The sequence below is a fragment of the Neophocaena asiaeorientalis genome, unplaced genomic scaffold (genome assembly GCF_003031525.2).
Source record: "Neophocaena asiaeorientalis asiaeorientalis breed wild unplaced genomic scaffold, Neophocaena_asiaeorientalis_V1.1 scaffold150, whole genome shotgun sequence".
NCBI classification, from domain to species: Eukaryota; Metazoa; Chordata; class Mammalia; order Artiodactyla; family Phocoenidae; genus Neophocaena; species Neophocaena asiaeorientalis.
In genome coordinates this window covers 17,276,713-17,300,703 of record NW_020176571.1, presented here as the reverse complement: position 1 = coordinate 17,300,703, position 23,991 = coordinate 17,276,713, and the positions used below count along the sequence as shown (strand labels likewise).

Genomic DNA, 23,991 nt, shown 5'->3' with positions numbered 1-23,991 from the left:
TAAAATATGAAAAGTTAAAATTATATTCCAAAGGAAATAACAGATTCTCTTAATTAACTTGCAGTTAAAAATAAAGCTGAGTGTCCACTTCAAATGTAAGATGAAGACCCTCACTTGAAATTCCGTTATATAAAATAATGTGTTTATTAGATCTTGCACTGAACTTAAAAGCTAATATACATCGCTTTAATGCATAACTAATACTCTAGTCTCACAAATGGCATTGAGATTTGGTTACTAGTATATAATGTAGTACATATATACTATGACAATTATATATAATAAATGGATAATAATAAATTAAAGGACACTGTCAAGTACTTAATGCTTTGGGGTACACCTGAAGTTTTCAAAAAATGATTCCACACAGACTTCAAGACATTCAACATAAAGATGTTAGCTCAGAAAATTTTTAAAAAATAGAATCTCTAATCCAAATTAAAATATCAAATATAAAAGGTACTTAAGTGTGTTTTTGAAAATATGTGCTTCAGTCTACCACCCTTGACAGTGTTCTTTGGTTCGTTTTCTTCAAACTAAAGTCAGTTACAAATATTAAAAGCTTTTGCATTAGCATAGTCTCAGCTTACAATCTGATAAGAATGGTCATAAATAGTAATTTAACATAATAAGACCACTTAATCAGAATTCTTTGGCTTCAATATCTTCACAACACCACACTTTTAATTCAAAATAATCTTCCAACTATGATACCTATGTTCAAAACTGGTTTCCTACAAAATGCAATAGCTTCAAAGTTTCAAACAGACTTTTTGAATTAATACTAATCTTTCAACCAAAATTATGTTTTAAAAATGCCAATGTAGTACTGAAGGGCACCTACCGCTTTAGCAACCAAACCTCAAACCACTTTATCCAATAATATAATACAACCAAGTGTTTCTTAACGATAAAAACACAGAGAATTTGAATACAGCAAGATAGGAACAATCCCAAAAAACATTTCACCAAAAAGTTCACTGACCATCTCAAAAAATGTTAAAACAATTTACTAAATTATCTTGATTATTACTTTAGTAGATGAAATTTCAGCAACTACAAATAAAACTTCCTCCATCTGTGGCTCCCTCCTTAGCATCAAAATATCTAACAAATCAGTATAATAAACAGGTAATAGGAAACCTAGAGACATATTTGCTTCTAATACTGCTGTCCCCCCCGACACTCAAAAAATTTCTATATTTATAAAATAGTACAATGTCAGCTGGTTTTTCAATTACTCCCATTACAAGCAGGTGCATTTTCAAACCATGAACTACCAAATATTTACAATTAAATTCATAAACCAAGTCATTTTATCAGTTTTCATTTAAAACTCTAACAGAAACCAAAAACTGTTTCTAATAAACCAATTCTAAGAAACATATTTTATACAACTATAAAGAGAATATGTACTCCTAATTTAGCACAGTTACCGTGACTTTGTAACCAAAAGAAAATGTTGAAGACTGCACACATGTTTTTAACCCTTGCGTTTGAATTAAATTTACTGACACAAAGATCAAAGGATTGTTAAGAACATGAAGAAAAAAACCTTACTCACTGCTAAAGTCAAACACCTACCTTGTTTCTCATTGTAGATTATATTCTTACACAACAGGTCATTATGGCAAAGCACAACAGGTGAGCCCAGGTTAGAAAGAATCTTCTTCATCCAAGTCATTTCTTCCTGAAGAATCTGAGAGCTTGGGATATCACTTAGGAACCTTTCAGTTTAAAAAAAAAAAAAAAGAGTTATATCTTGTTTATATTAATGGCAACATTTTTTAAAGTTTCATTAAGGAATAAAATCTTCTATTCTTTTCTTTTTGTCATATAGAACTGATTTTTTTCCTTCTAGTTTTATTAAGATATAATTGACACACACAGCACTGTGTAAGTTTAAGGTGTACAGCATAATTTGACTTACATACATCACGGAATGATTACTATAATAAGGTTAATGAGCAGCCATCATCTCACAAAGATACAAAATAAAAGAAAAAGAAAAAAATTATAGTTTTCTTGTAATGAGAACTCATGATTTACTCTCTTAACAACTTCCATATATAATGCACAGCAGTGTTAATTTATGATGTTTTATATTACATCCCTAGCACTTATTTATTTTGTAACTATAAGTTTGAACCTTTTGCCTACTTTCATCCAATTCCCCCTTCCCCATACCCCACCTCTGGTAACCACAGATCTGATCTCTTTTTCTCTGAGTTTTTCAAATATAAATGACCTGCAGCACTATGTTACTTCCTGGTGCATGACACAGTAATTCCATATTTCTATACATACCAAAGAAAATCTATTTTTAATAAGTCCTTTCCATTTAAATGCACAGACTTCTGAATTAAAGCAAGCCAATTATTCTAAAGATTAGAATACAGAAAAACCATTAAAAAGAACTTAAACATGAATAAAAAGAAACAGATCAACAGTTAAAATGCAGGGCAGAAAAGTAAAAAATATATCAGTACAAAATGGGGTGAGGGAATAATATATATATCTAACAGCTAACAATTACTACCACTATTCTAAATGTCTTATGTTTATGTCCATTTTATAGATGGGGGAAACCAAGACACAAAGAGTTAAATAAAAAGTTTAAGTATATTACGTAAAGTTACAAAGATAGTCCATTAAAGAACTAAAACATCTATTTCAAGCTTGGAAGGGTGAATGTAGTATAAATCAGCTAAAGTCACATTTGATAGTCAATAGATATTATCTACTATTGATAAATCAACTCATTATTATATGATAATCATACAATTGTTAATCATATAAAATTATGATACTATCATATGGTAACCACATCACAGAATACTCATCTTTACAGAGAACTGCCTCAGTAGTCAGACTGGGAAGGGTGAGTGTTGGTATGGCAAGAAGGATTAGTGATCATGGCTTTTTATCCTACACTCTTTTCTGTACTATTTATTGTGCTGTATTTGTAATAATTTGATAAAAATACAATGGAACAAAAATAAGGTGCTACTACTAATTCTTCAATAGCACCATCAGGCTTACAAAATAAGTTCTCTTCATTCTTTCTCTATATCGTCTCTCAAATTACCCCTTACATTTTCCATTTTATAGCACAAAAAAGATTCTGTATCACTGAGTTTACTTTAATGAATTTGCCTATTCATTGTTCTCCCCACTCCTGCATTCTCTTCTACACATACCTTCCAACAGAGATCCTTATATGCGCTTTTTAAAATGGTGAAATTATTCAAGAATTTATTTTAAAAGTACTGAGTCGAATGGAAATAATAGGATTCAAAGGATTATTAACATAATTACAATCATGTACAGACAAAAAGGAATGGAAGAAAATATGAAACATTTTTAATATTTTAACTGTTTTTAATGTTTTAGTTGTATATTTTCTGTTGGGGGGAGGTTCTTTCATTATTTACCACACTGCATCTCCAGCTTTACCCAAGTATCACTAACCTCAAGCATTTGAAGTAACCTTCTCTGACTAATAATAATTTTAAAAATAGCAGCTAACATTTATTTAGCACTTATATGGCCAAGCACGGTTCTAAGAAATTTATATATACCAACTCAATTAATCCTCACAGAACCCCTAAAAGGTAAATATATTACCTTTGTTATTTATGTTTTACAGAAGAATAAATAAGTAATTTGTCCAAGGTTACACAGCAGAACTGAGATTTGATCCCAGGCAGTCTGGCTCCAGTCTTGTACTCTTAATCCATACAGTACCATACTGCCTCTCAACTCTGCACCACTGCCATCTACTTATTCTAAAGTGGTTTTTCCCAAAATCTTTCAATAAAATAGCTATTTCAAAAGAGAATTTTTTTTTGTTTTTAAGTTATCACTTTCTGAATATCCAATACACCCGACACACTTCCAGGTGTCTGCCTATCCCAGTTAAAGGGGTGTAATATCCCTATCCATTCAAAGTTTGACAAACTACATGTAAATAAAGCACACACAGAGTGAGTCAAACTAATCTTTGAAATAATCAAGCTCAAAACAATACAGCTATTTTTCGCTAATGAATTATAAAAAATTAAAAGAAACAAGAAAAAAAAATCCACAGGTCCTGCTTACTTCTGTTGCTCTTAAAGCAAAGACTTCCTGAATACAAAAGCTGAAATCTTCATGTACACTTTAGGTATAAAGACAAAATAAAATTTCCAATTTTTGCACTAGTATTAATCACACTATGGAAAAACACGTCTGGTGTGGTTTCTGAGGCATGTGCCGCCGAGTATTTCAGAAGGTCCCAGCAGGACTGTGCTCTGCATGTCTGTCAAGAGTGGCTGCGATGGAGGAGGAGGAGGACTCAGCTCACCGGCTCCCACTGGCGCCATCAAAACGACAACTACTTACAGAGCTGCTTACTCTTGACGAGAAAGACCAGAAGACTGGCACAAAAGATTTTTTAAAGGTATAAAGAAGAAGCCACAAGAAGACGAGTAGAAGGGGCAGAGATGCAGCACAGTCAAGACCTGTACCCCTGGGTGGGCTACCCACAAACAGGAGGATAATTACAATTGCAGAGGTTCTCCACAGGAGAGAGGACAAGCCCCACAGCAGGATCCCTAGCCTGGGGACTCCTGCACTGGGAAGACATTTGGCTTTTTAAGGGCACACTTTCAGGAGAACCAGAGGGCTGTGGGAAACAGAGACTCCACGCTTAAAGGGCATATACAAAATCTCACACACTCTGGCATCCAGGGCAGAAGCAGTAATTTGAAAGGAGCCTGAGTCAGACCCACCCGTTGATCTTCAAGAGCCTCCTGGAGAGGCAGGAGGCAAATGGAGCCTACCCTGGGCTAAGAGACACTGGCAGCAGCCATTTCGGGGAGCTCACTCTACCAGGAGGACACTCGCCCTGGTAAGTGCCATTCTGGAATCCTCCCTCTAGCTTACTGGCACCAGGACCCAGGCCCGCCCTAGCAGGCCAAGTTTTAGGACCCCTCGGGTCCCTCAGGCAGCATCCAGGGATCTTGCCCCACCCACCAGCAAGCTGACACCAATTTCCAGGACATGCTGGACACCAAAGCCAGCTGTGCCAGGAACCAGCTCTGCCCACTGGGGGTCTAATACCAACTCTGGGGAACCCCAGGGCCCTGCAGCCAGAAACGCTGGGACCTGGCTCCACCCAGCAGCAGACCAGCACTAGGCCCAGGACCCTCTGGGATCTGGGCCCTTTCCATCAGCAGGCCGACACTACATCCGGGACCTCTGGTCCCACAACCTGCTCCCCCAGACCCAGTTCTGCCCACCAGAAGGCCAGCACTAGCCCCCTTAACCCTGCTGCATATTGTATATGAAAGTTGTTAAGAGAGTAAATCCTAAGGGTTCTCATCACAAGGAAAAATAATTTTTTCTATGTCTTTGTTTATTTATGATGGATGTTCACTAAACTTACTGTAGTAAGCACTCCTAATGCATATAAGTCAAATCATTATGCTGTACACAAACTTACACAGTGCTGTATGTCAATTATATCTCAATAAAACTGGAATAAAAGAAACATGTTTATATTATTTGGATTCTAAATACTGATTTACACATTTTTCTATATAGGAAATGAAATACCTTAGTCACTCTGAACCTGAAGTCCTACAAAAGCTGAGACTCCAGTAAATTAATTTTCAACATCATGAGACTTAAATAGTCACAGTAAACTAAAACCCAAACTTTTTCATACTCCAATATTACTACACTGTCCCAGTATAGATCTCTAGGCCCCTTCAGAACAGCCTTCCTTTGGACAGAAGGAATTTTTTTAAAAAGGTCTCTATTGTCAACTCACACTACGAAAAATGTACCCATTCATAGTATTCTTTATATTACGTTTACTGCCAAATAAACATTCCATATTTGTTTCTTGGCTCACCACTTCCCCACTTTTATAGGGGTTATTTTTCTTTTTTTTTTTGAGTCAGCTGTAGGAAGGGAAGGAAATTTCTGTAGTGCCTTTTGAGAGTCATATGAATTAATGCTTATTTTACTTAAATGCAAAGAGATAAACCAATCCAGATTTTATACACAAAAACCTTACAGTTATCTTTGAAACCCTATATATGAGCAAAGCAATGTAAAACATAATTTAAAATATAAAAGTAATTTTACCTTTTATTAATATCTTCATCTGCAAATCCTGTGGGAATGAGAGAGAAATATTTTCCCATCTTTAGCCATAGGTTAGATTTGGGAATCCAGCCATTGTGTGCATGAATAGCATGGATTTTAGCAAGCTGACGTGCTATAAGCCTGTTTAAAAACAAAACAGCATAAAAAAGAAAGTGTTAAGAACCATACAGTTCATATCTACTCATAGGTAAACTAAAATAACTAGGGTGCCTTTATCTTATGATTTATTTTTACCATATACAAGATTCAAAATAATATGGCAAGTCAACTCTCACAAGGAGAGGCAAACAAGTGTTTAAAGCATAAGTAGGAAGAAACACCTAAAATTAATACAGTAATTAAATATTGTGTCCAAAAGGGACTGAGTGTCTGGATATAGGCAGCCTATTTTGAATATACAATGTTTGTGACCAGCAGAACAATACACGACTATAAATGATTTCAAGGCACGTATTAGATATTAATCACTGATGCATTTAAATTACACTGAGTCATTTTAATTTTGAGCTTTTGAAGTCACTGAAGTTAAAGGGCAAAAGGGGCTAAAGTAAAAAGGTAAATGCGCAGATAAATAGGTTCTATGAATTAATTTCTGTGTGTTGTTAACAACAAATACTCTGAATAAACGTTAGGATTTTATGATGTCAGAATCAATACTGATATAACAACAAAATAGTTTGAAGCTGTGTAGTATATTTGTGTCCACACCATTTTTGTATCTGCAGAACCTAGTACAGCAAATGCTAATGGAGGAATAAGCATACCAAATAGAAATAAAAACTAAATTACCATATAGTCCATAGAATAGTAGGTAGAAACGTGACTTAACAATAATCTACAAATAAAAGAACTTAAAACTGGCAAATTTTCAAGATGCTAACAATCTAATGTAACGTTCCTCAAAGTACAGTCCTAGGACCTACAACACAGCACCACCTAGGAATTTCTAAGGTTCCACCTCGGATCCACTGAATCATAATCTCTATGGGTAGGCCCCAGCACTGCATTTTAAACAAGATTTCCAGGTGATCCTAATTCACTGTATAATTTGAGCGGCACTAATATAATGCTCCAATTCTGCTTCTGAAGTCACTGAGGTTAATAAAGGGCAAAAGGGACTAAAGTAAAAAGGTAAGCGGGCAGATAAATAGGTTCAGCGAGTTAATTCCTATAACTGTCTTAACAAGGTCTCTGAACAAACATTAGCTCGGCTATGTACTAAAATCAATCTTTGGAAACTTAAAAAAAAAAAAGAAAGAAAGAAAATAATACAGAGGCCTGGGTATTACCCCGAGAAATTAATTGGTTTGGGGTGCAGCCAGGGCGTTAAGATATTTTAAAAGCTTCCCAGATGACTAATACACAAAAACCACTTAACTAAGTACACAGGGAATCTAGCATTGTAGTAATCCTTCACCAATCTGTGATTAAATAACACACTTTTATTATATTTTTATACTACAGTGACTATTCTCATCTATCTAGTTTTATTATTTAATAAGAGTCCTGACTTTCCTTTGGAGAAACTTCCATCCCCCTCACTTTTAGTTCACTTTTGGTTCAGTCAGAGCTCATCTCAATCCTAACTCCCTATCCCACTGGCACCACTAACTTTAGGAGCAAAGAGATGACACAGACTTGCCCAGAGCATTCCATCCTTCAGGCCAGAGTGATCGGTTCAGGGCATATTATCCAAGCTAGGCCAAAAAGATTTGATCCCAAGACTTTGGTTGAAGCTACTGACTTTGGTTGAGGCGATCAGAAAAGGAGGGACACACTCCCCACACTGCAAATTGATTAGATAAACCTGTAACTGCTAAGAATCGTAATTGTCACTCCTTAGAAAAGTCTGCCAGAATAAAAAAGGTAACACAACAAAACAGACAGTGGTATTCCTAATGGCACTATTAGAGTCCCTGGATCCACCCATGCTTGAACTTAGTATTCTCAGATATATGAATCGACAAATTCCTCCTTCTTTGAGTCAGTCTGAATTTTCAAATTATTATTCTCAATAAGTCCTAATGCATCTCAGAAGTGTTTAGGCATTACTGCAAGTGAGTTTCAGTTCTACTACAAGAAATATTTGATGTTTTGTTTGAAAGGACACAGCATTAAAGAACCAATAGATTGACTAATATTCTTCATCTTTCAGTTTGGATGACTGTAATTCAGCTGACCACATCTCGTTTGATGTTTGATGATCTAAAAAATATTTCACAGTAGGGGAAAATGCTCAATGCCTATTAGGAGCAGAAAACTGCTATTGGTCTGACAGTACTTGATGCAACGAAAAGAGGTCTATAGGACATAGCCCTTGCAAATCTTTGATACCCAAAGCTGTAACTGAATTAGCTGTTACCCTACTGATTCTCTCATGTACCCAGGTACAGAAATTGGTGAGTTTCTCTTGTCTTCAGAGTACCACTGGATTTTATTACTGAATTTAAAATAAGTAATAAAATATTTGTAATGCTGTTCTTTAACCCACCTAAATTTTTAAAGAGAAACCTGCTTATATTGTTATTCTGAAGCTTAAAGTTTACATGTAGATCACATTCAGCAAGCTCCTCAGCCTAAAACTGCTGCCAAGTGTAGTGTCTGATGCATTCAATATTTTCTCCTTGTTTTCTACTCTGGAAAATAAGTATGATTGAGGTTTCACTGTAATTGAGTAAAATTTGCTTTCGGCCTTTATTTTGATGATTAAGTTAGGATTCTATGGATGCTGAAGTTATGTGAAAGGAGAGACATAGATATATCTGAGAATATCTTTCACCTTTAAGGCACTGCATTCTTGTCTAAAATGGAAAATTTGGCGGATTTGAGAATAAAATATAATTGAGTATGCAACCATGTGAAGAATAAATCTTATTTTGGGGGGAAAAAAAGAATCCTAATGCATTACCAAAATATTAAAATCTGTGATCTTTTTAGGTATGTGTGTTTTGGTCCATACCTCTGAAATTACCAAATAAACATTTTTATATAAATTAAATAATTATTGCTTAAATGATCTTCCCCAAGACCATATACTCTACAAGAATATAGGAAAAAAATCTATTTTTATATCAATCTCTCATACAGTATTTGCATAAAAAGCTAGGCCCAAATGAACATGTAGTACTTTAAGCATCAGGAACCTTCATGATAATAAAAGTGATAATAAAATCAAAACAAAGGAGAGTACAAATATACACATATATACATGCAAACACACATATACATACATAGATGTGTATGTGTGTGTGAGACACATATATATTTGAAGCCACTAAAAACTGGTTTTAAAACTTTAAGGAGGGGAATTGGAACAAAAGGCCTGAAGAAAGGTAATACATGTTACATAAAACTCAAGGGGCAATCTATATCAACAGAACATTATGACCTAGAAATGTTTACTCAACAAATGAGACCAGTGATTCAGAAGAAGGGTCACATATTAGAACAGGTATTTAATACCAAAAAATTTTATTTGCTGTTTTAAAAATAAATAATAATGCCCATTTTTTATAGTTTTACCTCAGAGTTTGTCTGAGACCCTGATTTGCAAAACACAAAATGTAGTCTCAGAAGTTGTCCAAATATAAGTTATTTAGCTAGGAGTGACTGGAATGACAATTCTAAGGTAAATACTTCAAAATCGCCACAACTCCAAGGGGTTCTTACACGTTAACGGAATCTGTTGAACATGAATAGCTGCTACAAGAAAAAGCACCTACTAATTTTGATTGTCTTGACTCTTTTGGCAGAAAGGTGGCTAACTGGAGCTGAGCCAGGATTTGAACTGATGATGTGATGCAAAGGCCAAGGCCTTTCCACTATAATATACTGCAGTAACACTGCACAGAATTAGTTGGGTTTTCTTCTGACTTTTCCCTTGTATTTTAAGTCTAAACTTAAGCAAATCATTTCATTTCTCTGAGTCTCAGATTTCTTACAAGGAAAATCAAATTCCTGGCGTAATCTTAAAGCTCTCCTTCAAACCTGACGTGATATGTCCCTGAATACCAGAAAAAAATTTACATAAACATTTACTCAATTTGGAGATTTAAGTTCAATAATGACAACAGGAATTTCACATTCATATTCATATACAAAGATCCTGTAGACTAACTTCTCATTTCATACCAATTTCCTACTAGGTATAATAGAAATGTTAAATATATATAAACTATGGAGTGAAAGGCAAATTTTCCAAATTTGATTTTGATTTTTATCAAAAATTATCAAATATTTTCTCCTTTGAACAAATTTCTGAAATTACAAGTGAAATTATAAAAATTATTTTATATGCAATTTTAAAAACATTTCTGCATAACGTGATATAAACCTACTCAAATGGAAAACAAACTAAATTATTAACAACCACCATACAATAGCAAAATTAATATTTGCAAAAAAACTATACCAAAAATTAAGAGCTAATGATTAATATCTTCTAAAGTAAACTATAGATATTTACCTTATCTACAGGTGCACTGTTAAAATAGAATTCGATTATATAAGGGACAAAGTTAATGTTAAATGATAACATCATGCTTATATAATAGGTAAAAATATATTCAGAAGAGTGTTTAAAATGTTTTGTAACATTTTCCTATGTAATTAAAAAAAATAGCAGCAAATAATAATAGTATAGTTGACATTGCTTTATCAATACTACTGATAAATACTACCACTAAGTTATCATACAAGGGGCAAAGACCATGCCTTATTCTTCTATCCTAGCATTCAGCACTAAAAGGAGGTACTTAACAGATATTTGATGAATAAGAATCATCATCTTGGCAACAGACTCAGGATACATTTAGAAACTTACCATAGGATCCTACCACTATTAGAGTTTTTCTCTGGTGGATTAAAATTTATCCTGGATTTTAAAAAATCTCATATAATAAGAACTGTGCCAAAATTAATGCCTAGCTATAGAAAAACAAAATGACCATCCATTTGAAATACTGCCTGTCCTTTAACAAGACACATCTTGTATAATAAGCCTTTTTTGCAAAATCTAGGATTCAAGTCAATGTCTACAGGTCTCAGAACTACCAGTGTATCTTTTCTGTAGCAAAATTAACAAGGAAAGGAAGAAAATCTATTATACAAATATCCTCGTGGAAATAACAAGTATAGTTCAACTGCAAGCATAGCAGCTACATACTTAAAAACTAGGCTTTGCTAAGAGATTTTAAAAATTAAATAAGTCCTACTTACAAGTTCCATACTCATCTAAAATTTTTGATAAATTGGTGTTGAACAAAACACGCAATTTGTGAAGGATGGCTTTGTTAGGAAAATTTATGGTTTTTACTAGTAAATGAATTCACCAAAGTTGCAGAACACAAAATCAACACATAAAATACATTGCAGTTCTACATTATTGATGAACAATCCAAAAAGGAAATTAAGAAAACAATTCCATTTACAATAGCAACAAAAAGAATAAAATACTTAGGAATAAAGTTAACCAACAAGGTAAAAGATTTCTATACTTAAAACTACAAAATGTTCCTGAAAATAATTAAATACAGAAATAAATGGAAAGACATTCCATGTTTGTGGACTGGAAGACTTAATATTGCTAAGATGTCAATACTACCCAAAGTGATCTTTAAATTCAATACAATCCCTATCAAAATCCCAACAGCATTTTTTGCATAAACAGAAAAAAATCCACCCTAAAATTCAAATGTAATTTTAAGGAACCCCAGATAGCTAAAACAAGCTGGAGAAAGAAGAATAAAGTTGGAAGTCTCACACTTCCTGATTTCAAAACTTATTACAAAGCTACAGTTATCAAAACAGAGCAGCACTTGCATAGCCTCAGACATACAGACAAATGGAATAGACAGCTCCAAAATAAACCCTCCAATTTATGATCAAATGATTTTCAATAAGGATGCCAAAACCATTCAATGGCAAAGGAGAGTCTTTTCCACAGCTGGTGCTGGAAAAACAGGGTATCCACATGTAAAAGAAAGACGTTCCTTAATCCTTTCCTTAAATCATACATAAAAATTAACTCAAAGTGGATCAAAAATCTAAATGTTAAGAGCTAAAAAAACTATAAAACCCTTAGAAGAAAACATAGGAGAAAAGCTTCATGACACAGAACTTGGTAACAATTTCTTGGATATGACACCAATAGCACAGACAATAAAAGTAAAAACAGATAAACTGGACTACATACATCAAAATTTAGAACTGCGCATCAATGGACAAAATCAACAGAGTGAAAAGGCAACCCATGGAATTAAGTATTTGTAAGTCATATATGTGATAAGGAGTTAATATCCAGAATACATAAAGTACTCTTACATCTAGGCAACAAAAAAAAAGTCCCATTAGAAAATTGGAAGAGGACTTGAAATGACATTTCCCCCAAGAAGATACACAAATGGCCAAGAAGCATAAGAAAAGACGCTAAACGTGACTAATCATTAGGGAAATAGAAATCAAAACCACAATGAGATACCACCTCCTTGCAATTAGGATGGCTACTATCAAAAAAACAAAATAATAAGTGTTGGCAAGGACTTGGAGAAACTGGAACCCTTGTGCACTGTTGGTGGGAATGTAAATTGGTGCAGCCACTATGGGAAACAGTAAGGCAGTTCCTAAAAATATTAAAAATAGAATGACCATATGATCCAGCAATTCCACTTCTGATTATATACCCAAAGGAATTGAAAACAGGGTCTCAAAAAGATATTTGCACACCCATGTTCATAACAGTATTATTCACAACAGTGAAAAAGTATCAACAGAAGTGACCCAAATGTCCATCCATGGATTAATGAGTAAACAAAACATGGCCTACATATAAAATGGAATATTACTCAGCCTTAAAAAGGAAGGAAATTCTGACACACGCTACAACGTGGATGAACCCTGAAGACATTATGCTAAGTGAATTAAGCCAGTCACAAAAAGACAAAAAGGTATGATTCCACTTACATAAGGTACCTAGTGCAGTCAAATTTATGCAGACAGAAAGTAAGATCATTGCCAAGGCTGGGGGTAGGGGAGAATGGGAAGTTGTTGTTTAATGGATATAAAATTTTAGTTTTGCAAGACGAAAAGAACTGTGGAGACTGGCTGCACAGCAATGTGAATGTACTGAACACTATGGAACTGTATACTTAAAAAATGATTAAGATGGGAAATTTTGTTATGTGTATTTTATCACAATTAAAAATAAAAAATGTTAACTAAATTAATTAAACGGTCATAAGAAAGAATACAGTTCTTAAAAAGAACTGTATTAGAGCAATTCAATTGTTTTCTATTAGTAAATTTTATGTACAACAGAGAAAAAACTAGGTAATAAAAAATTAAGATTTCTGATTTTCACTATCATAGATTGGTCCTTCTTCTACCTAGTCTCAGTAAGATAAGGTTTTACTGCACTAACATCAAGGCAAATGCTACTTTAAATTCTATACTCAATAAAGCCAAATGTTTGAAAATCTCAAGGCTGCAGAGAATCTCCTCAAACACCCACTAATACTCACTAATTGCTCCTCTCTTGGAAGCTTTTTAAAAATTATAATAACAGGCATTTTTTTGAAACTGGAAAAATAAAATCCCCAATCCTACCATCCCAACAGAATTTATTTCTTTTTTACAAACTCCCTTTGAGTTTTCACATAAGCAAATTATTTCCTGATTGTAGCCACAGTTCAACTAGTAAGCTGATATTTTTCCTCTTAGTCCTGCATCAGACATCTTGTATGTTTTAGACAATATGAGTTGTTATGACACAATCAAGCATATGACTTTCTTTTATGACTTACTATATAATGCCCTATTGATTTCCGAAAGACAACATTACCAATTTTACTTGCAACTCACAATGTATCATTTCCACTACAAAACCCTCAGCACTGGAAGTTGGTGTTTTTTAGTTATGCTTCTTGATAAGTGAGCAATAACTCATTTTAAATTGCATTTCTCCCATTATGTCTGTTGCTGAGTGGCTTTAATTATACTTCAGCCAGTATTCCCAGCAAGAGGCAAGTTTTAGAGAAATACTTGATAAGAAAATTCCTAAACACTTTAATTTGAATTAGAAAAAAATTTAAAGGTCTCTGCAATACTTGATTGCTACACAAAAGTTCAAATAAAAAAGATCATGATAAACTTCCATAAGTTGAATTACTAGTTAAGCATTAGCTTGATGCTATTCGTCTTTACCTATCATCTCCCTCAGACTCCTCCATGCTCTGCCTCATCCTTTAAAATCCAATTCAAATGTTACCTCAGTTAAACACTGCCTAATTTCCCAACTATACCACAGTAAATTATTTGTACTCTTTTTGAAAACCTTTTCTGTTCCTCTGTGTATACTATTTACCTTATTTTTTCCCCAAGGTTACTGTCTGTCACAGACTGTAAATTACTAGTAGAGCAGCTGACTGAATCATTTTTCCTCCCCTAGACTACATTAAACATAAATACATTCCAATGCCTTTTATATTCCAAGTAGATACTCTTTATTATAATCATAATACAGGCAAGTAGCTACGTCTGAAGAAGCCAAAGCAAGAGAATACTGTGAACTTTGATCTATGGCTCAAGACCCTTTCAGGAAGTTTGTGAGGTTAAAACTATTTTCATAAAGTATTATTTACCTTTTTCACTCTCATTTTCTAACAAGTGTACAGTACAGTTTTGAGAAGCTACGTGAAGTGGTGTGATGATGTCATCATGTTGACCGACAGCTAAAAGGACATGCACTTGATAATCTTTCATTCTAAAAACTTTGTGTTCTAATTTCTAACACAGTAAACACTGATAAACATAATTCACATAAACAAAAGCTCTTTGGGTCCTCAATAACCTTTTAAGAGTTGTAAAAGGGTCTTGAGACCGAAATGTTTGAGAACTTTTGATTTAAACTATCAATGAACTTGCTGTTTTCAAATCAAGCCCAAAAGAAAATTTTAGCAATTTTAGAAAAATGATCAAGCATATGCAAGACATTATTCTTATAGAAAACATAATACTTTGAATAAAATAATTTTTAAATTTAAGAAGTAACAAAGGCGTGTTAACAGAATTAAGACTCATAGTAAGCAAGAACTCTGAAACTATGAGCATCTGAGTAACGAAACTTAGTAATAAGAAATGTGTAATGCTTTGATTCAAGCACTACTTTAAAAAACTGAGAAGCCTTGACCTTCTGCGACAGGCTAATCCAAAACCTCTCGCAGTCCTTTCTTTTGCAAAGAGTTAACTATGAGAATTCAGAAAAAAGGAATGTTTTTTCTTTAGCAAAAATGAAACAAAACCCGAACAAAAGAAAGTTTCTAAATTAACCAAATAGTTGCCTAAAGAAAGAAAAGGCAGTTTTAAAAAACATTTCCTTAGTGCACTTAATACTCTTATTTTTCAAAAGGACAAATTATTTAGGAAAAGAAGTGTACCTGAAAATGGCGGGGTTGCAGACGTGCTTTGGATCCAATGCCTCTCCCTGTATAAATTCATAGCACAGTCCATTATTGAAGGTACAGTAGAGTTGTGGTGCACAGCCGTGAGCCTGCAACACTCGGAAACTCTTCACTTCCTCATCTCGATCAACTAACAACTCAGTCTTATTGCCATAAATTCGCACCAGGACTACATCCTCCATTGTATTACCCACGTAACAGCCAATAAGTTTGTTTGTGATTCCATCTGTGAAAAGCTGCCCAAAAAAAAAGAAAAAATGGGGGAAAAACAATTATTTACTTTTAATGAAGCAATAGGAGATAACTTGAAAATCATTAAATACTAATTGAAAGAAAATATCTACTTAATATAACTTTTGAATACAAGTTTGCCTAACATGTCTATAATTTTAATTGTAGATTTAAACAAAACAGAATACCACTGTTTACTATGTTGTGTTGTACAACAAACACGTTCTCTCTCTCCTATATCTAAATAGATTGGAAAGTCTCTGAAGACGGGGAAAGTGGCTCTCTTGCTAGCATAGTATATAAAAAAGTCTTTAATAATGTTCATAAGTTTAAATACACAAATATACCATAATTTATATTATGGTAAATCTCCAATTTATAAAAAACTCAACTTTAAATGTTATTTCCAAAGATTACTTAACATAATATGTATAAAAAATTGTTTTAAGTATTCGGGTTATAATAATTTAAACTTGAATGCTACAGCTAAAAAAAAAAAAGCACAACCTTAATTAGAGGAAGATAGAGATTTCTCAGGTATTTTCTAAAAGGGAGTTTGAGGACTCTTCAAGAGTCTTAAGTACTTAAAGTCCTTTTTAGATTTGAGTACAATGGTATATTAAAAAGTAAACAGATGATTAGCAATATTAGTTCTCTAAGTCTATTCAAAATTGTAGCTTTCATTTTCCTCTACACTACTTTGACACTAAAACTAATTTTCTATTTACCCAATTATAACTCAGAGCTTTTGGAGGCTCTCAGTGGAATAAAGGGATAAAAGTTAAAAAGTGAAAGTAAGCGTTAAGGACATTTTTCCAAAGACAACGGGAAAGAACAGGAATAATGCACAAAGAATAAGTTTTAAATGTATACACATTTAACTAATGCCTGAGAAAGAAGGTAAACGTTTCTGTTTTGATAAGATTGTTGTAATGATAAATGACATCTGAAAAGGCTTTAGATCTTAAGCTGAAATTTGAAAGAAAGTATTTATGTATCCTTATTCACCTTTGAATATCTATGTTTTTTGGGTATGCAGAGACATACAAACTTTGCTTTCCACGTAGATTTCAAAAAGATGGTATGTAGGGAGACACTGACAAGAAGCATATGTCCTTAAACTAAACTCTATCGTTTTATTAAAATCTATGTTGAAAGCATGTTGTTTCCTATTAAAATGCCATAACAACTCACACATATTATTCTGTAACTCCTCCACATGTCATGTAGAGATGAAGTATTTCAATTATTGTAATGAAGTTTGAGAAGCTAACATTCTGAAATGCTTGTAATGAAAGACATTCTACACTCCTCAAAAGCCAGGAGTGAAATCTATGTTTTCTACATCCTCCTAACAAATAGTAAGGACTTAATACTTAAATACTAGCTTGTCTTCTTGATCTAGCTTATAACAAATTCATTCTTTCACTTCTGCCTATAATAATAAATTTCTTTAATTGTGCACGCTACATTGTACATTTATGTGTACATGCAGAAACATACATACAAAGACATATGCACTTAAAAAGGCTAGAAATGGATAACATTACGAGATAAGATTATTGAATACTATATAGACATTTATAACATAGAGTCACAACTCCAATGACACTAACCCTAACATACTCTGTTGCACAAAACAGCCACATACTTGCAATGAAATGATAGTCACAATAAACCCCTGGAGCAAAAAAATAAATATATGAATAACTTCATTTACAAAAGTAGTTTATGTATAAATAAGGATAAAAATGTCTGCAAAGATATCCAATAAAATATTAGGTAGTTTAAATCTTGTCTCCTGTTTTCTTATTTCTCTCTAAGTAGTTTAAACTTTTCTCGTTTGGCTTCTATATGTTTTCTCACTTCTTTTTTTTTTCCCGTAATCAATCTAGTTTACATGTGAAAAAATTAAAATAGTGAGAAAAACGAAAGGGGCTAGGAACTGACATGGCACATACAGCAAGGCCTGGAGATTCTGAACATAAGCAATTTCATAGAACATCAATATCAGATGAGGCCACTCTGTGACCATAATGCATCAAGACAAAAACAAAGTCACTCTGTAATCATGTCTGAACAAAGACAAAACTATGCATTTTTTCCAAACCACAAAAATGACCAAGCACTCCCCTATTCTGGCTAATGTGAGGGACTGCCGTTCCTTTTCCAGGAACAGCTTTGGTCCTGCTTCATTCCTCCAGTCCTCTAGGTAAGATAAGCTACCCACACAGTTGTAGACTTGCCCCACTTCCTTCCTGACAACACCCAAATCCAGAGGAAAGCCTTGCTTCCTTGAACCCTCTCCCAAATCACCAAATTCAAATCTTATACGAAGTCCTTTCTAACACCCACATACTGAGAGCCCCACCATTCCCCATGGAATAAGTCTTCCTTAAGGAAGGAGTAATAAACCCAATTTGTTCGGCTTATCCTAATGATCTCTTGATGGAGATTTCTGACTTTAAAGATGTATGGTTCCCACCTCATATATAAACCAACAATTAATTCACGGTGCTTCAGCCTTCTGAAACACACATTTAAAAACATACTAGGGGGCTTCCCTGGTGGCGCAGTGGTTGAGAGTCCGCCTGCCGATTCAGCGAACACCAGTTCGTGACCCGGTTCGGGAAGATCCCACATGCCGCGGAGCGGCTGGGCCCGTGAGTCATAGGCCGCTGAGCCTGCGCGTCCGGAGCCTGTGCTACGCAACGGGAGAGGCCACAACAGTGAGAGGCCCGCGTACCGAAAAAAAAAAAAAAAAACATACTAGGGCATATGCTAGGTATGTGTACTATACTAGATATATACTAGAAATATAAAATTCCACCTCAATGGAGGGGGGACAAAACTACTACAAATCTCATGGAGCTCCTTTTCACACGGTTTATCCTGCACTGTTTGTCAAGTATTTAAGATAATACCAGTTCAGAGGATGAGCTACAGAGCAACACTGCTTGACTATAAATTCTAGCTGTGTCATCTGTAAGCTGAGTGATTTTAGGCAAGTCACTTACCTGTATATGCTTCATTCATCTCATGTTTAATATCAGCACATTAGAATCTGCTTTATAGGTTTTTATGAGAATGACTTAATATACACAAAAGCACAACAGTTCCTGACACAAACTAAGCTCTTATCAAATATGTAGATAACTACATATTTAAATTTGAACACAAGACAGAAAAATAATTCATGATGAGATCATAAAAGTTAATAATTAAGACAACATCTATGTTATAGATTAGCCCTAGACTGTATGCTGCTTCACTGGTACCACCTAGCAAACCTTGAAAGCAAGACCCAAAGATGCAAACTATTCCCAAAGAACTACAAAAACTATCGAGTGCCTAACAAGGTAAAATTCACAATGTCTAATATCCAATTAAAGATTATTCGGCATGGAGAAATCCCTGGCGGTCCAGCAGTTAGGACTCTGCGCTCTCATTGCCAAGGGTGCAATTTCAATCCCTGCTCGGGGAACTAAGATCTCACAGGCTGGGTGAGGCGGCCAAAAAGAAAAAGATTATCAGGCATGCAAAAAGGGCAGAAAAATACAACCCACAATGGGGAGTGAGAGGGGGATCAATTAATTGAAACCAACCAGAACTGACACAGATGTTAGAATTAGCAGGTGTTAAAACTGTATTCCAAGAAAAAAGTGTGTTGTATTCTTACAACAAAAAATTAAGCAGAGTCGCTGAAGACATAAAAAAGACCCAAATTAAACTTCTCAAGATGTCTGAAGGGAAAACACACTTAGATGGGATTTAACACTAGGTTAGGTAGTGGAAAAAACAATTTAGCAAATTTGAAGACATAGGAATAGAAACTATGCAAAACAATATACAGAGGAAAACATGAATTATCAAAGAGAGAGAGAAGAGCATCCACTAGCTGAGCGACTACATATAAAATTTGAGTCCTCAAAGAAAGGAAAAAAGAGAACAGAAACATTTTTAAAGAAATGACAGCCAAAAGTTGTCCAAATTTGATGAAAACCTATAAACTCAAGATCCAAGAAGCTCAACAAGCCCAAGCCAAGAAACATGAAGAAAACTACACCAAGGCACCTCATAATAAAACTGCTTAAAACCAGAGATAAATCATTTAATGGTACCAATTCATTTTAATCTTCCATTCACTCAGGCACATTTCAGTCACCTTGACCCCTCCCTCTCCATCCCCCACATAAAATGTTTTCTTCCTAGGTAATTCTTAAATCCACTCCTGTTTCTTCTCCATCCCCTTGTCAATCTCCTGTCTGCAGTATTTTAATAACCTCATTGGTCTCTCTTACGCCCGTTTAACCACCTTCCCACCTTCCCAAAAAACTCACTCACTAACTGCCACCAAAATAATCCATCTAAAATACAAACATGAACATGATGACTGGCAATCTTCAACTGACTCCACACTGTTTAGAGGATAAAGTTTAAGTTCCTTAGGGTGTACAAGTTCCACAATACCTCCCAAGTTCTAGTGATCTACCTGACAAATTCACCCTTCTTTTCCTTCGCCTCACTAACTTCTAACTTCCTTCAAAATTCCAACACAGGAGTTATAACCTCCAGGAGACAATTCCTAAACTCAGATAAGACATAAATACTTCTCAGTGCTTGCTAGTGACCTATACATAGCATTACTAAAATGCACTGAAGGGACTTCCCTGGTGGGCCTGTGGTTAAGACTCCACAGTCCTAATGCAGGGGGCACAGGTTCAATCCCTGGTCGAGAAACTAAGATCCCACATGTTGCACAGCACGGCCAAAAACAAAAACAAAGTACTGTAATTTCTTAATTATATTTGCCACTCCATATTTACAGTGAGTTCCTCTGAGATTTGGAACACACAGAAAGAAGAAAAAATAAAGGTGAAAAACAGGAATATAAAAGATGGGTCAAAGAGGAAAAAAAAGTATGATGGTACAGTGAAAAACTCAACCATATAAGTAGTTACATTAAATGTAAAAGAACTAAATAATCCAATTAAAAAACTAAGTATGGGGCTTCCCTGGTGGCGCAGTTGTTGAGAGTCCACCTGCCGATGCAGGGGACACGGGTTCGTGCCCCGGTCCGGGAAGATCCCACATGCCGCAGAGCGGCTAGGCCCGTGGGCCATGGCCACTGAGCCTGCGCGTCCGGAGCCTGTGCTCCGCAACGGGAGAGGCCACAATGGTGAGAGGCCCGCGTACCGCAAAAAAAAAAAAAAACGACTATATGCTACTTTTTACAAGACACATGTAGAAGAAAGCTGATGTAGTTACACCATATCAGACAAAATAGATCCTAATGATACATTCCAGGAGATAAAAAGGGATGTTTTATAATTATAAAAGGATTGAGCCATCAAGAAGATACAAGAATTCTAAATTGAGTGCATGCAATAACATAACTTCAAAATACATATAGCAAAAACTGACAGACTAAACAAATTCCACAATAATTGTCTGAAACTTGAGCACATCTCTAAGAGCTGATTTTTTAAAAACAGGGAACAATCATTACATATACAAAAGAGCTAAGCAATAGAATTAAAAATCCAACTTAACTGACACACACAGAACACTGTACCCAGCAAGAGAATACGCATCCTTTTCAAGTATATATAAAATATTACCAAAATTGACTCTAGGCTTGATTATAAAACAAGCCTCAATAAATATCAAAGGATTAAAATCATTCAGAGCATCTTCTCAAGCTACACTGAATATGAACTAGACATCAATAACACACCACACATACACGTATATACACCTCAAATAAAATGGTTAAGATAGTAAATTTTAGGTTTTGTTTTTTACCACAATAAAGTAAAAACCCTTAATATTCTCCCACTTATTTGAAGTGAAGCAATGCACATCTAAATAATCCACCGGATAAAGAAAAAACTACAATAACTAGAAAGCATTCTAAACTGAATGATAATAAAGTCATATTAAAACCTGTGGGTGCTTATGGGGACACGTAAATAAAAATATTAAAAAGAAAAAAGAAAAATAAAAAAGGCAGGGAGGGCTTCCCTGGTGGCGCAGTGGTTGGGAGTCCGCCTGCCGATGCGGGGGGCGCGGGTTCGAGCCCCCATCCGGGAGGGTCCCGCGTGCAGGAAGATCCCACATGCCGTGGAGCGGCTAGGCCTGTGAGTCATGGCCGCTGAGCCTGTGCTCCGCAACGGGAGAGGCCCGCATGCCGCCAAAAAGAAATATAAATAAATAAATAAAATAAAAAAGGCAGAAAATCAGTGATCTTAGCTTCTAGCTCAAGAAGCTAGAAAAATAACAGTCAATTAACCTTCGATTAAAAAGAATTAGGAAGAAAACAAAAGGGCAAAGTTATCAATAAAACAGAAAAACTCAACAGTCAAAAACTGTTCTTCAGGACTTCCCCGGCAGTCCAGTGGTTAAGACTCCGTGCTTCCAATGAGGGGGTGCGGGTTCGATCCCCGGTAGGGAAACTAAGATCCCACAAGCCACAGTGGTGCAGCCAAAAAAACGCAAACGAACAAAAAAAATACTTCTTTGACGATAAAGTTGATAACTTCCAAGCAAAATCATCAAGGAAAAAAGATACTAATTATCAATAAAGAAGTAAACTTTATTACAGTACAGAAATATATTACTATAAACAACTCTTCCAAAAACAGACAAAAAAGAAAGAGATCCCAACTTGATACCAAAACTTGTCAAGGACATTACAAGGAAGGAAAATTACAGACCACTCCCTCTCATAGTTGGAAAAATCCTAATCAAAATATTGGCAACCGATACAATGATATATAAAAAGGAGAATACATCACAACAAAATGGGGTTTACTCCAGGAACACAGTGGTTCTTAATAAATTGTTTTAAAACGTCATTGTAATTGAGCTCAATAACAGAAAAATGGAGGCAAATCATGTAACCATCATGAGTTGCAAAAAAGTACTTGATAAAATTCAACATTCATTCATGATGAAAATACTTAGCAAGCCAAGAATAAAATGAAACTTCCTTAATCTGACAGAGTATCCAAAGAAAACCTACAGCAAACATCATACCTAATAATAAACTATTGAAAATGTTCTCCTTCAGAATGGGAACAAGGCAGGGATGCCCACTATCACCTCTTATTTCAATATTGTGATGATGTCCTAGCCAGTGTAGTAAGACAAAACAGCAAGGGGCGGAGTCAAGATGGCAGACTAGCAGGATGCAGAATTCACATCTCTGAACAACTAGGGCAGCTACCAGGCACCAGTGGGTGACCATGGACACCTAAGGGGACAGGAGGAACCCCCAGCAACTGGATGGAGTGTGGGGAGGAGTGGGGGAGGAGGAGAAGTAGAGGTGGGACAGGACTGGTGCCCCTGAGGGGTGACTGGGGGAGGGGAAGGGATCCCACGCCTGAAGGGGGAAATTGGGGGGCCACTGGGAGAACAGAGGGTCAAAAGGGAGCATGGCCAGGTTTCCCCTGCCCACTTTGGCCCCCAGGAGCCTGCTGAGATCCCAGGCCTGATCCTCTGCCCACCTAGGCCCCCTCCAGGAACGTGGGTCCTGAGGGAGTGGGAGGGAGGGAAGGGGAGCAAAAGTAAAGGCCGGATCTAGGGGACCCGCACACCTGAGGGGTGGCTGAGGAAGGGGAGGAGTTCCTACACCCAGCAGGACCCTCCCACGGTTAGGGGTCCAGCAGGGACAGGGGAGACGCTGGGGGAACCCCAAGAAGAGGTGGGGCATGGAGGAACGGAAGGGAATGCAGCCAGCGCTTTCCCTGTCCACATTCCACATAGGCACCAGGGAGCCTGTTGGGCTCCTGGGCCTAATCCTCTGCCCTTGGAGCCTCCCTCCTGCCATGCAGAACCCAAGCCCTGCCCCTACACCCCCACCCAGGGCTCCACCTCTACATTCGGAGACCCCCTCTGAGACCCGCTCCAACCACGCTGGGCCTAAACCCCACCCACACACCCTCACCCAGGGCCTTACCTCCAAATTCCATAACTCCACACTCCAGAGGCCCCCGCTTTGGACATGCTGCCTCTCCCCTTCCATGCAGGTCCTAAGCAGAGGCCCCACCCCATGCTTGAATGTCACCCAGCCTAGGCTCCGCCCCCAAGGCCTCTTCCGGCTGCAGGGTGTGGGTCCTGAGCCTAAGACCCCCACCCCCACCACTAG

The 23,991-nt window shown here is 35.9% G+C and overlaps 1 protein-coding gene across 1 annotated transcript in view; it reads right to left on the bottom strand.

The window, feature by feature from the left end:
* The window catches only part of ETNK1 (ethanolamine kinase 1), a 72,781-nt gene that overhangs the window by 28,346 nt on the left and 20,444 nt on the right, over positions 1-23,991 (bottom strand). Inside the window, 3 exon segments of the mRNA XM_024733102.1 lie at positions 1,585-1,727; positions 6,136-6,276; positions 15,588-15,847. Of these exon segments, the coding sequence (XP_024588870.1) occupies positions 1,585-1,727; positions 6,136-6,276; positions 15,588-15,847 (544 nt within the window).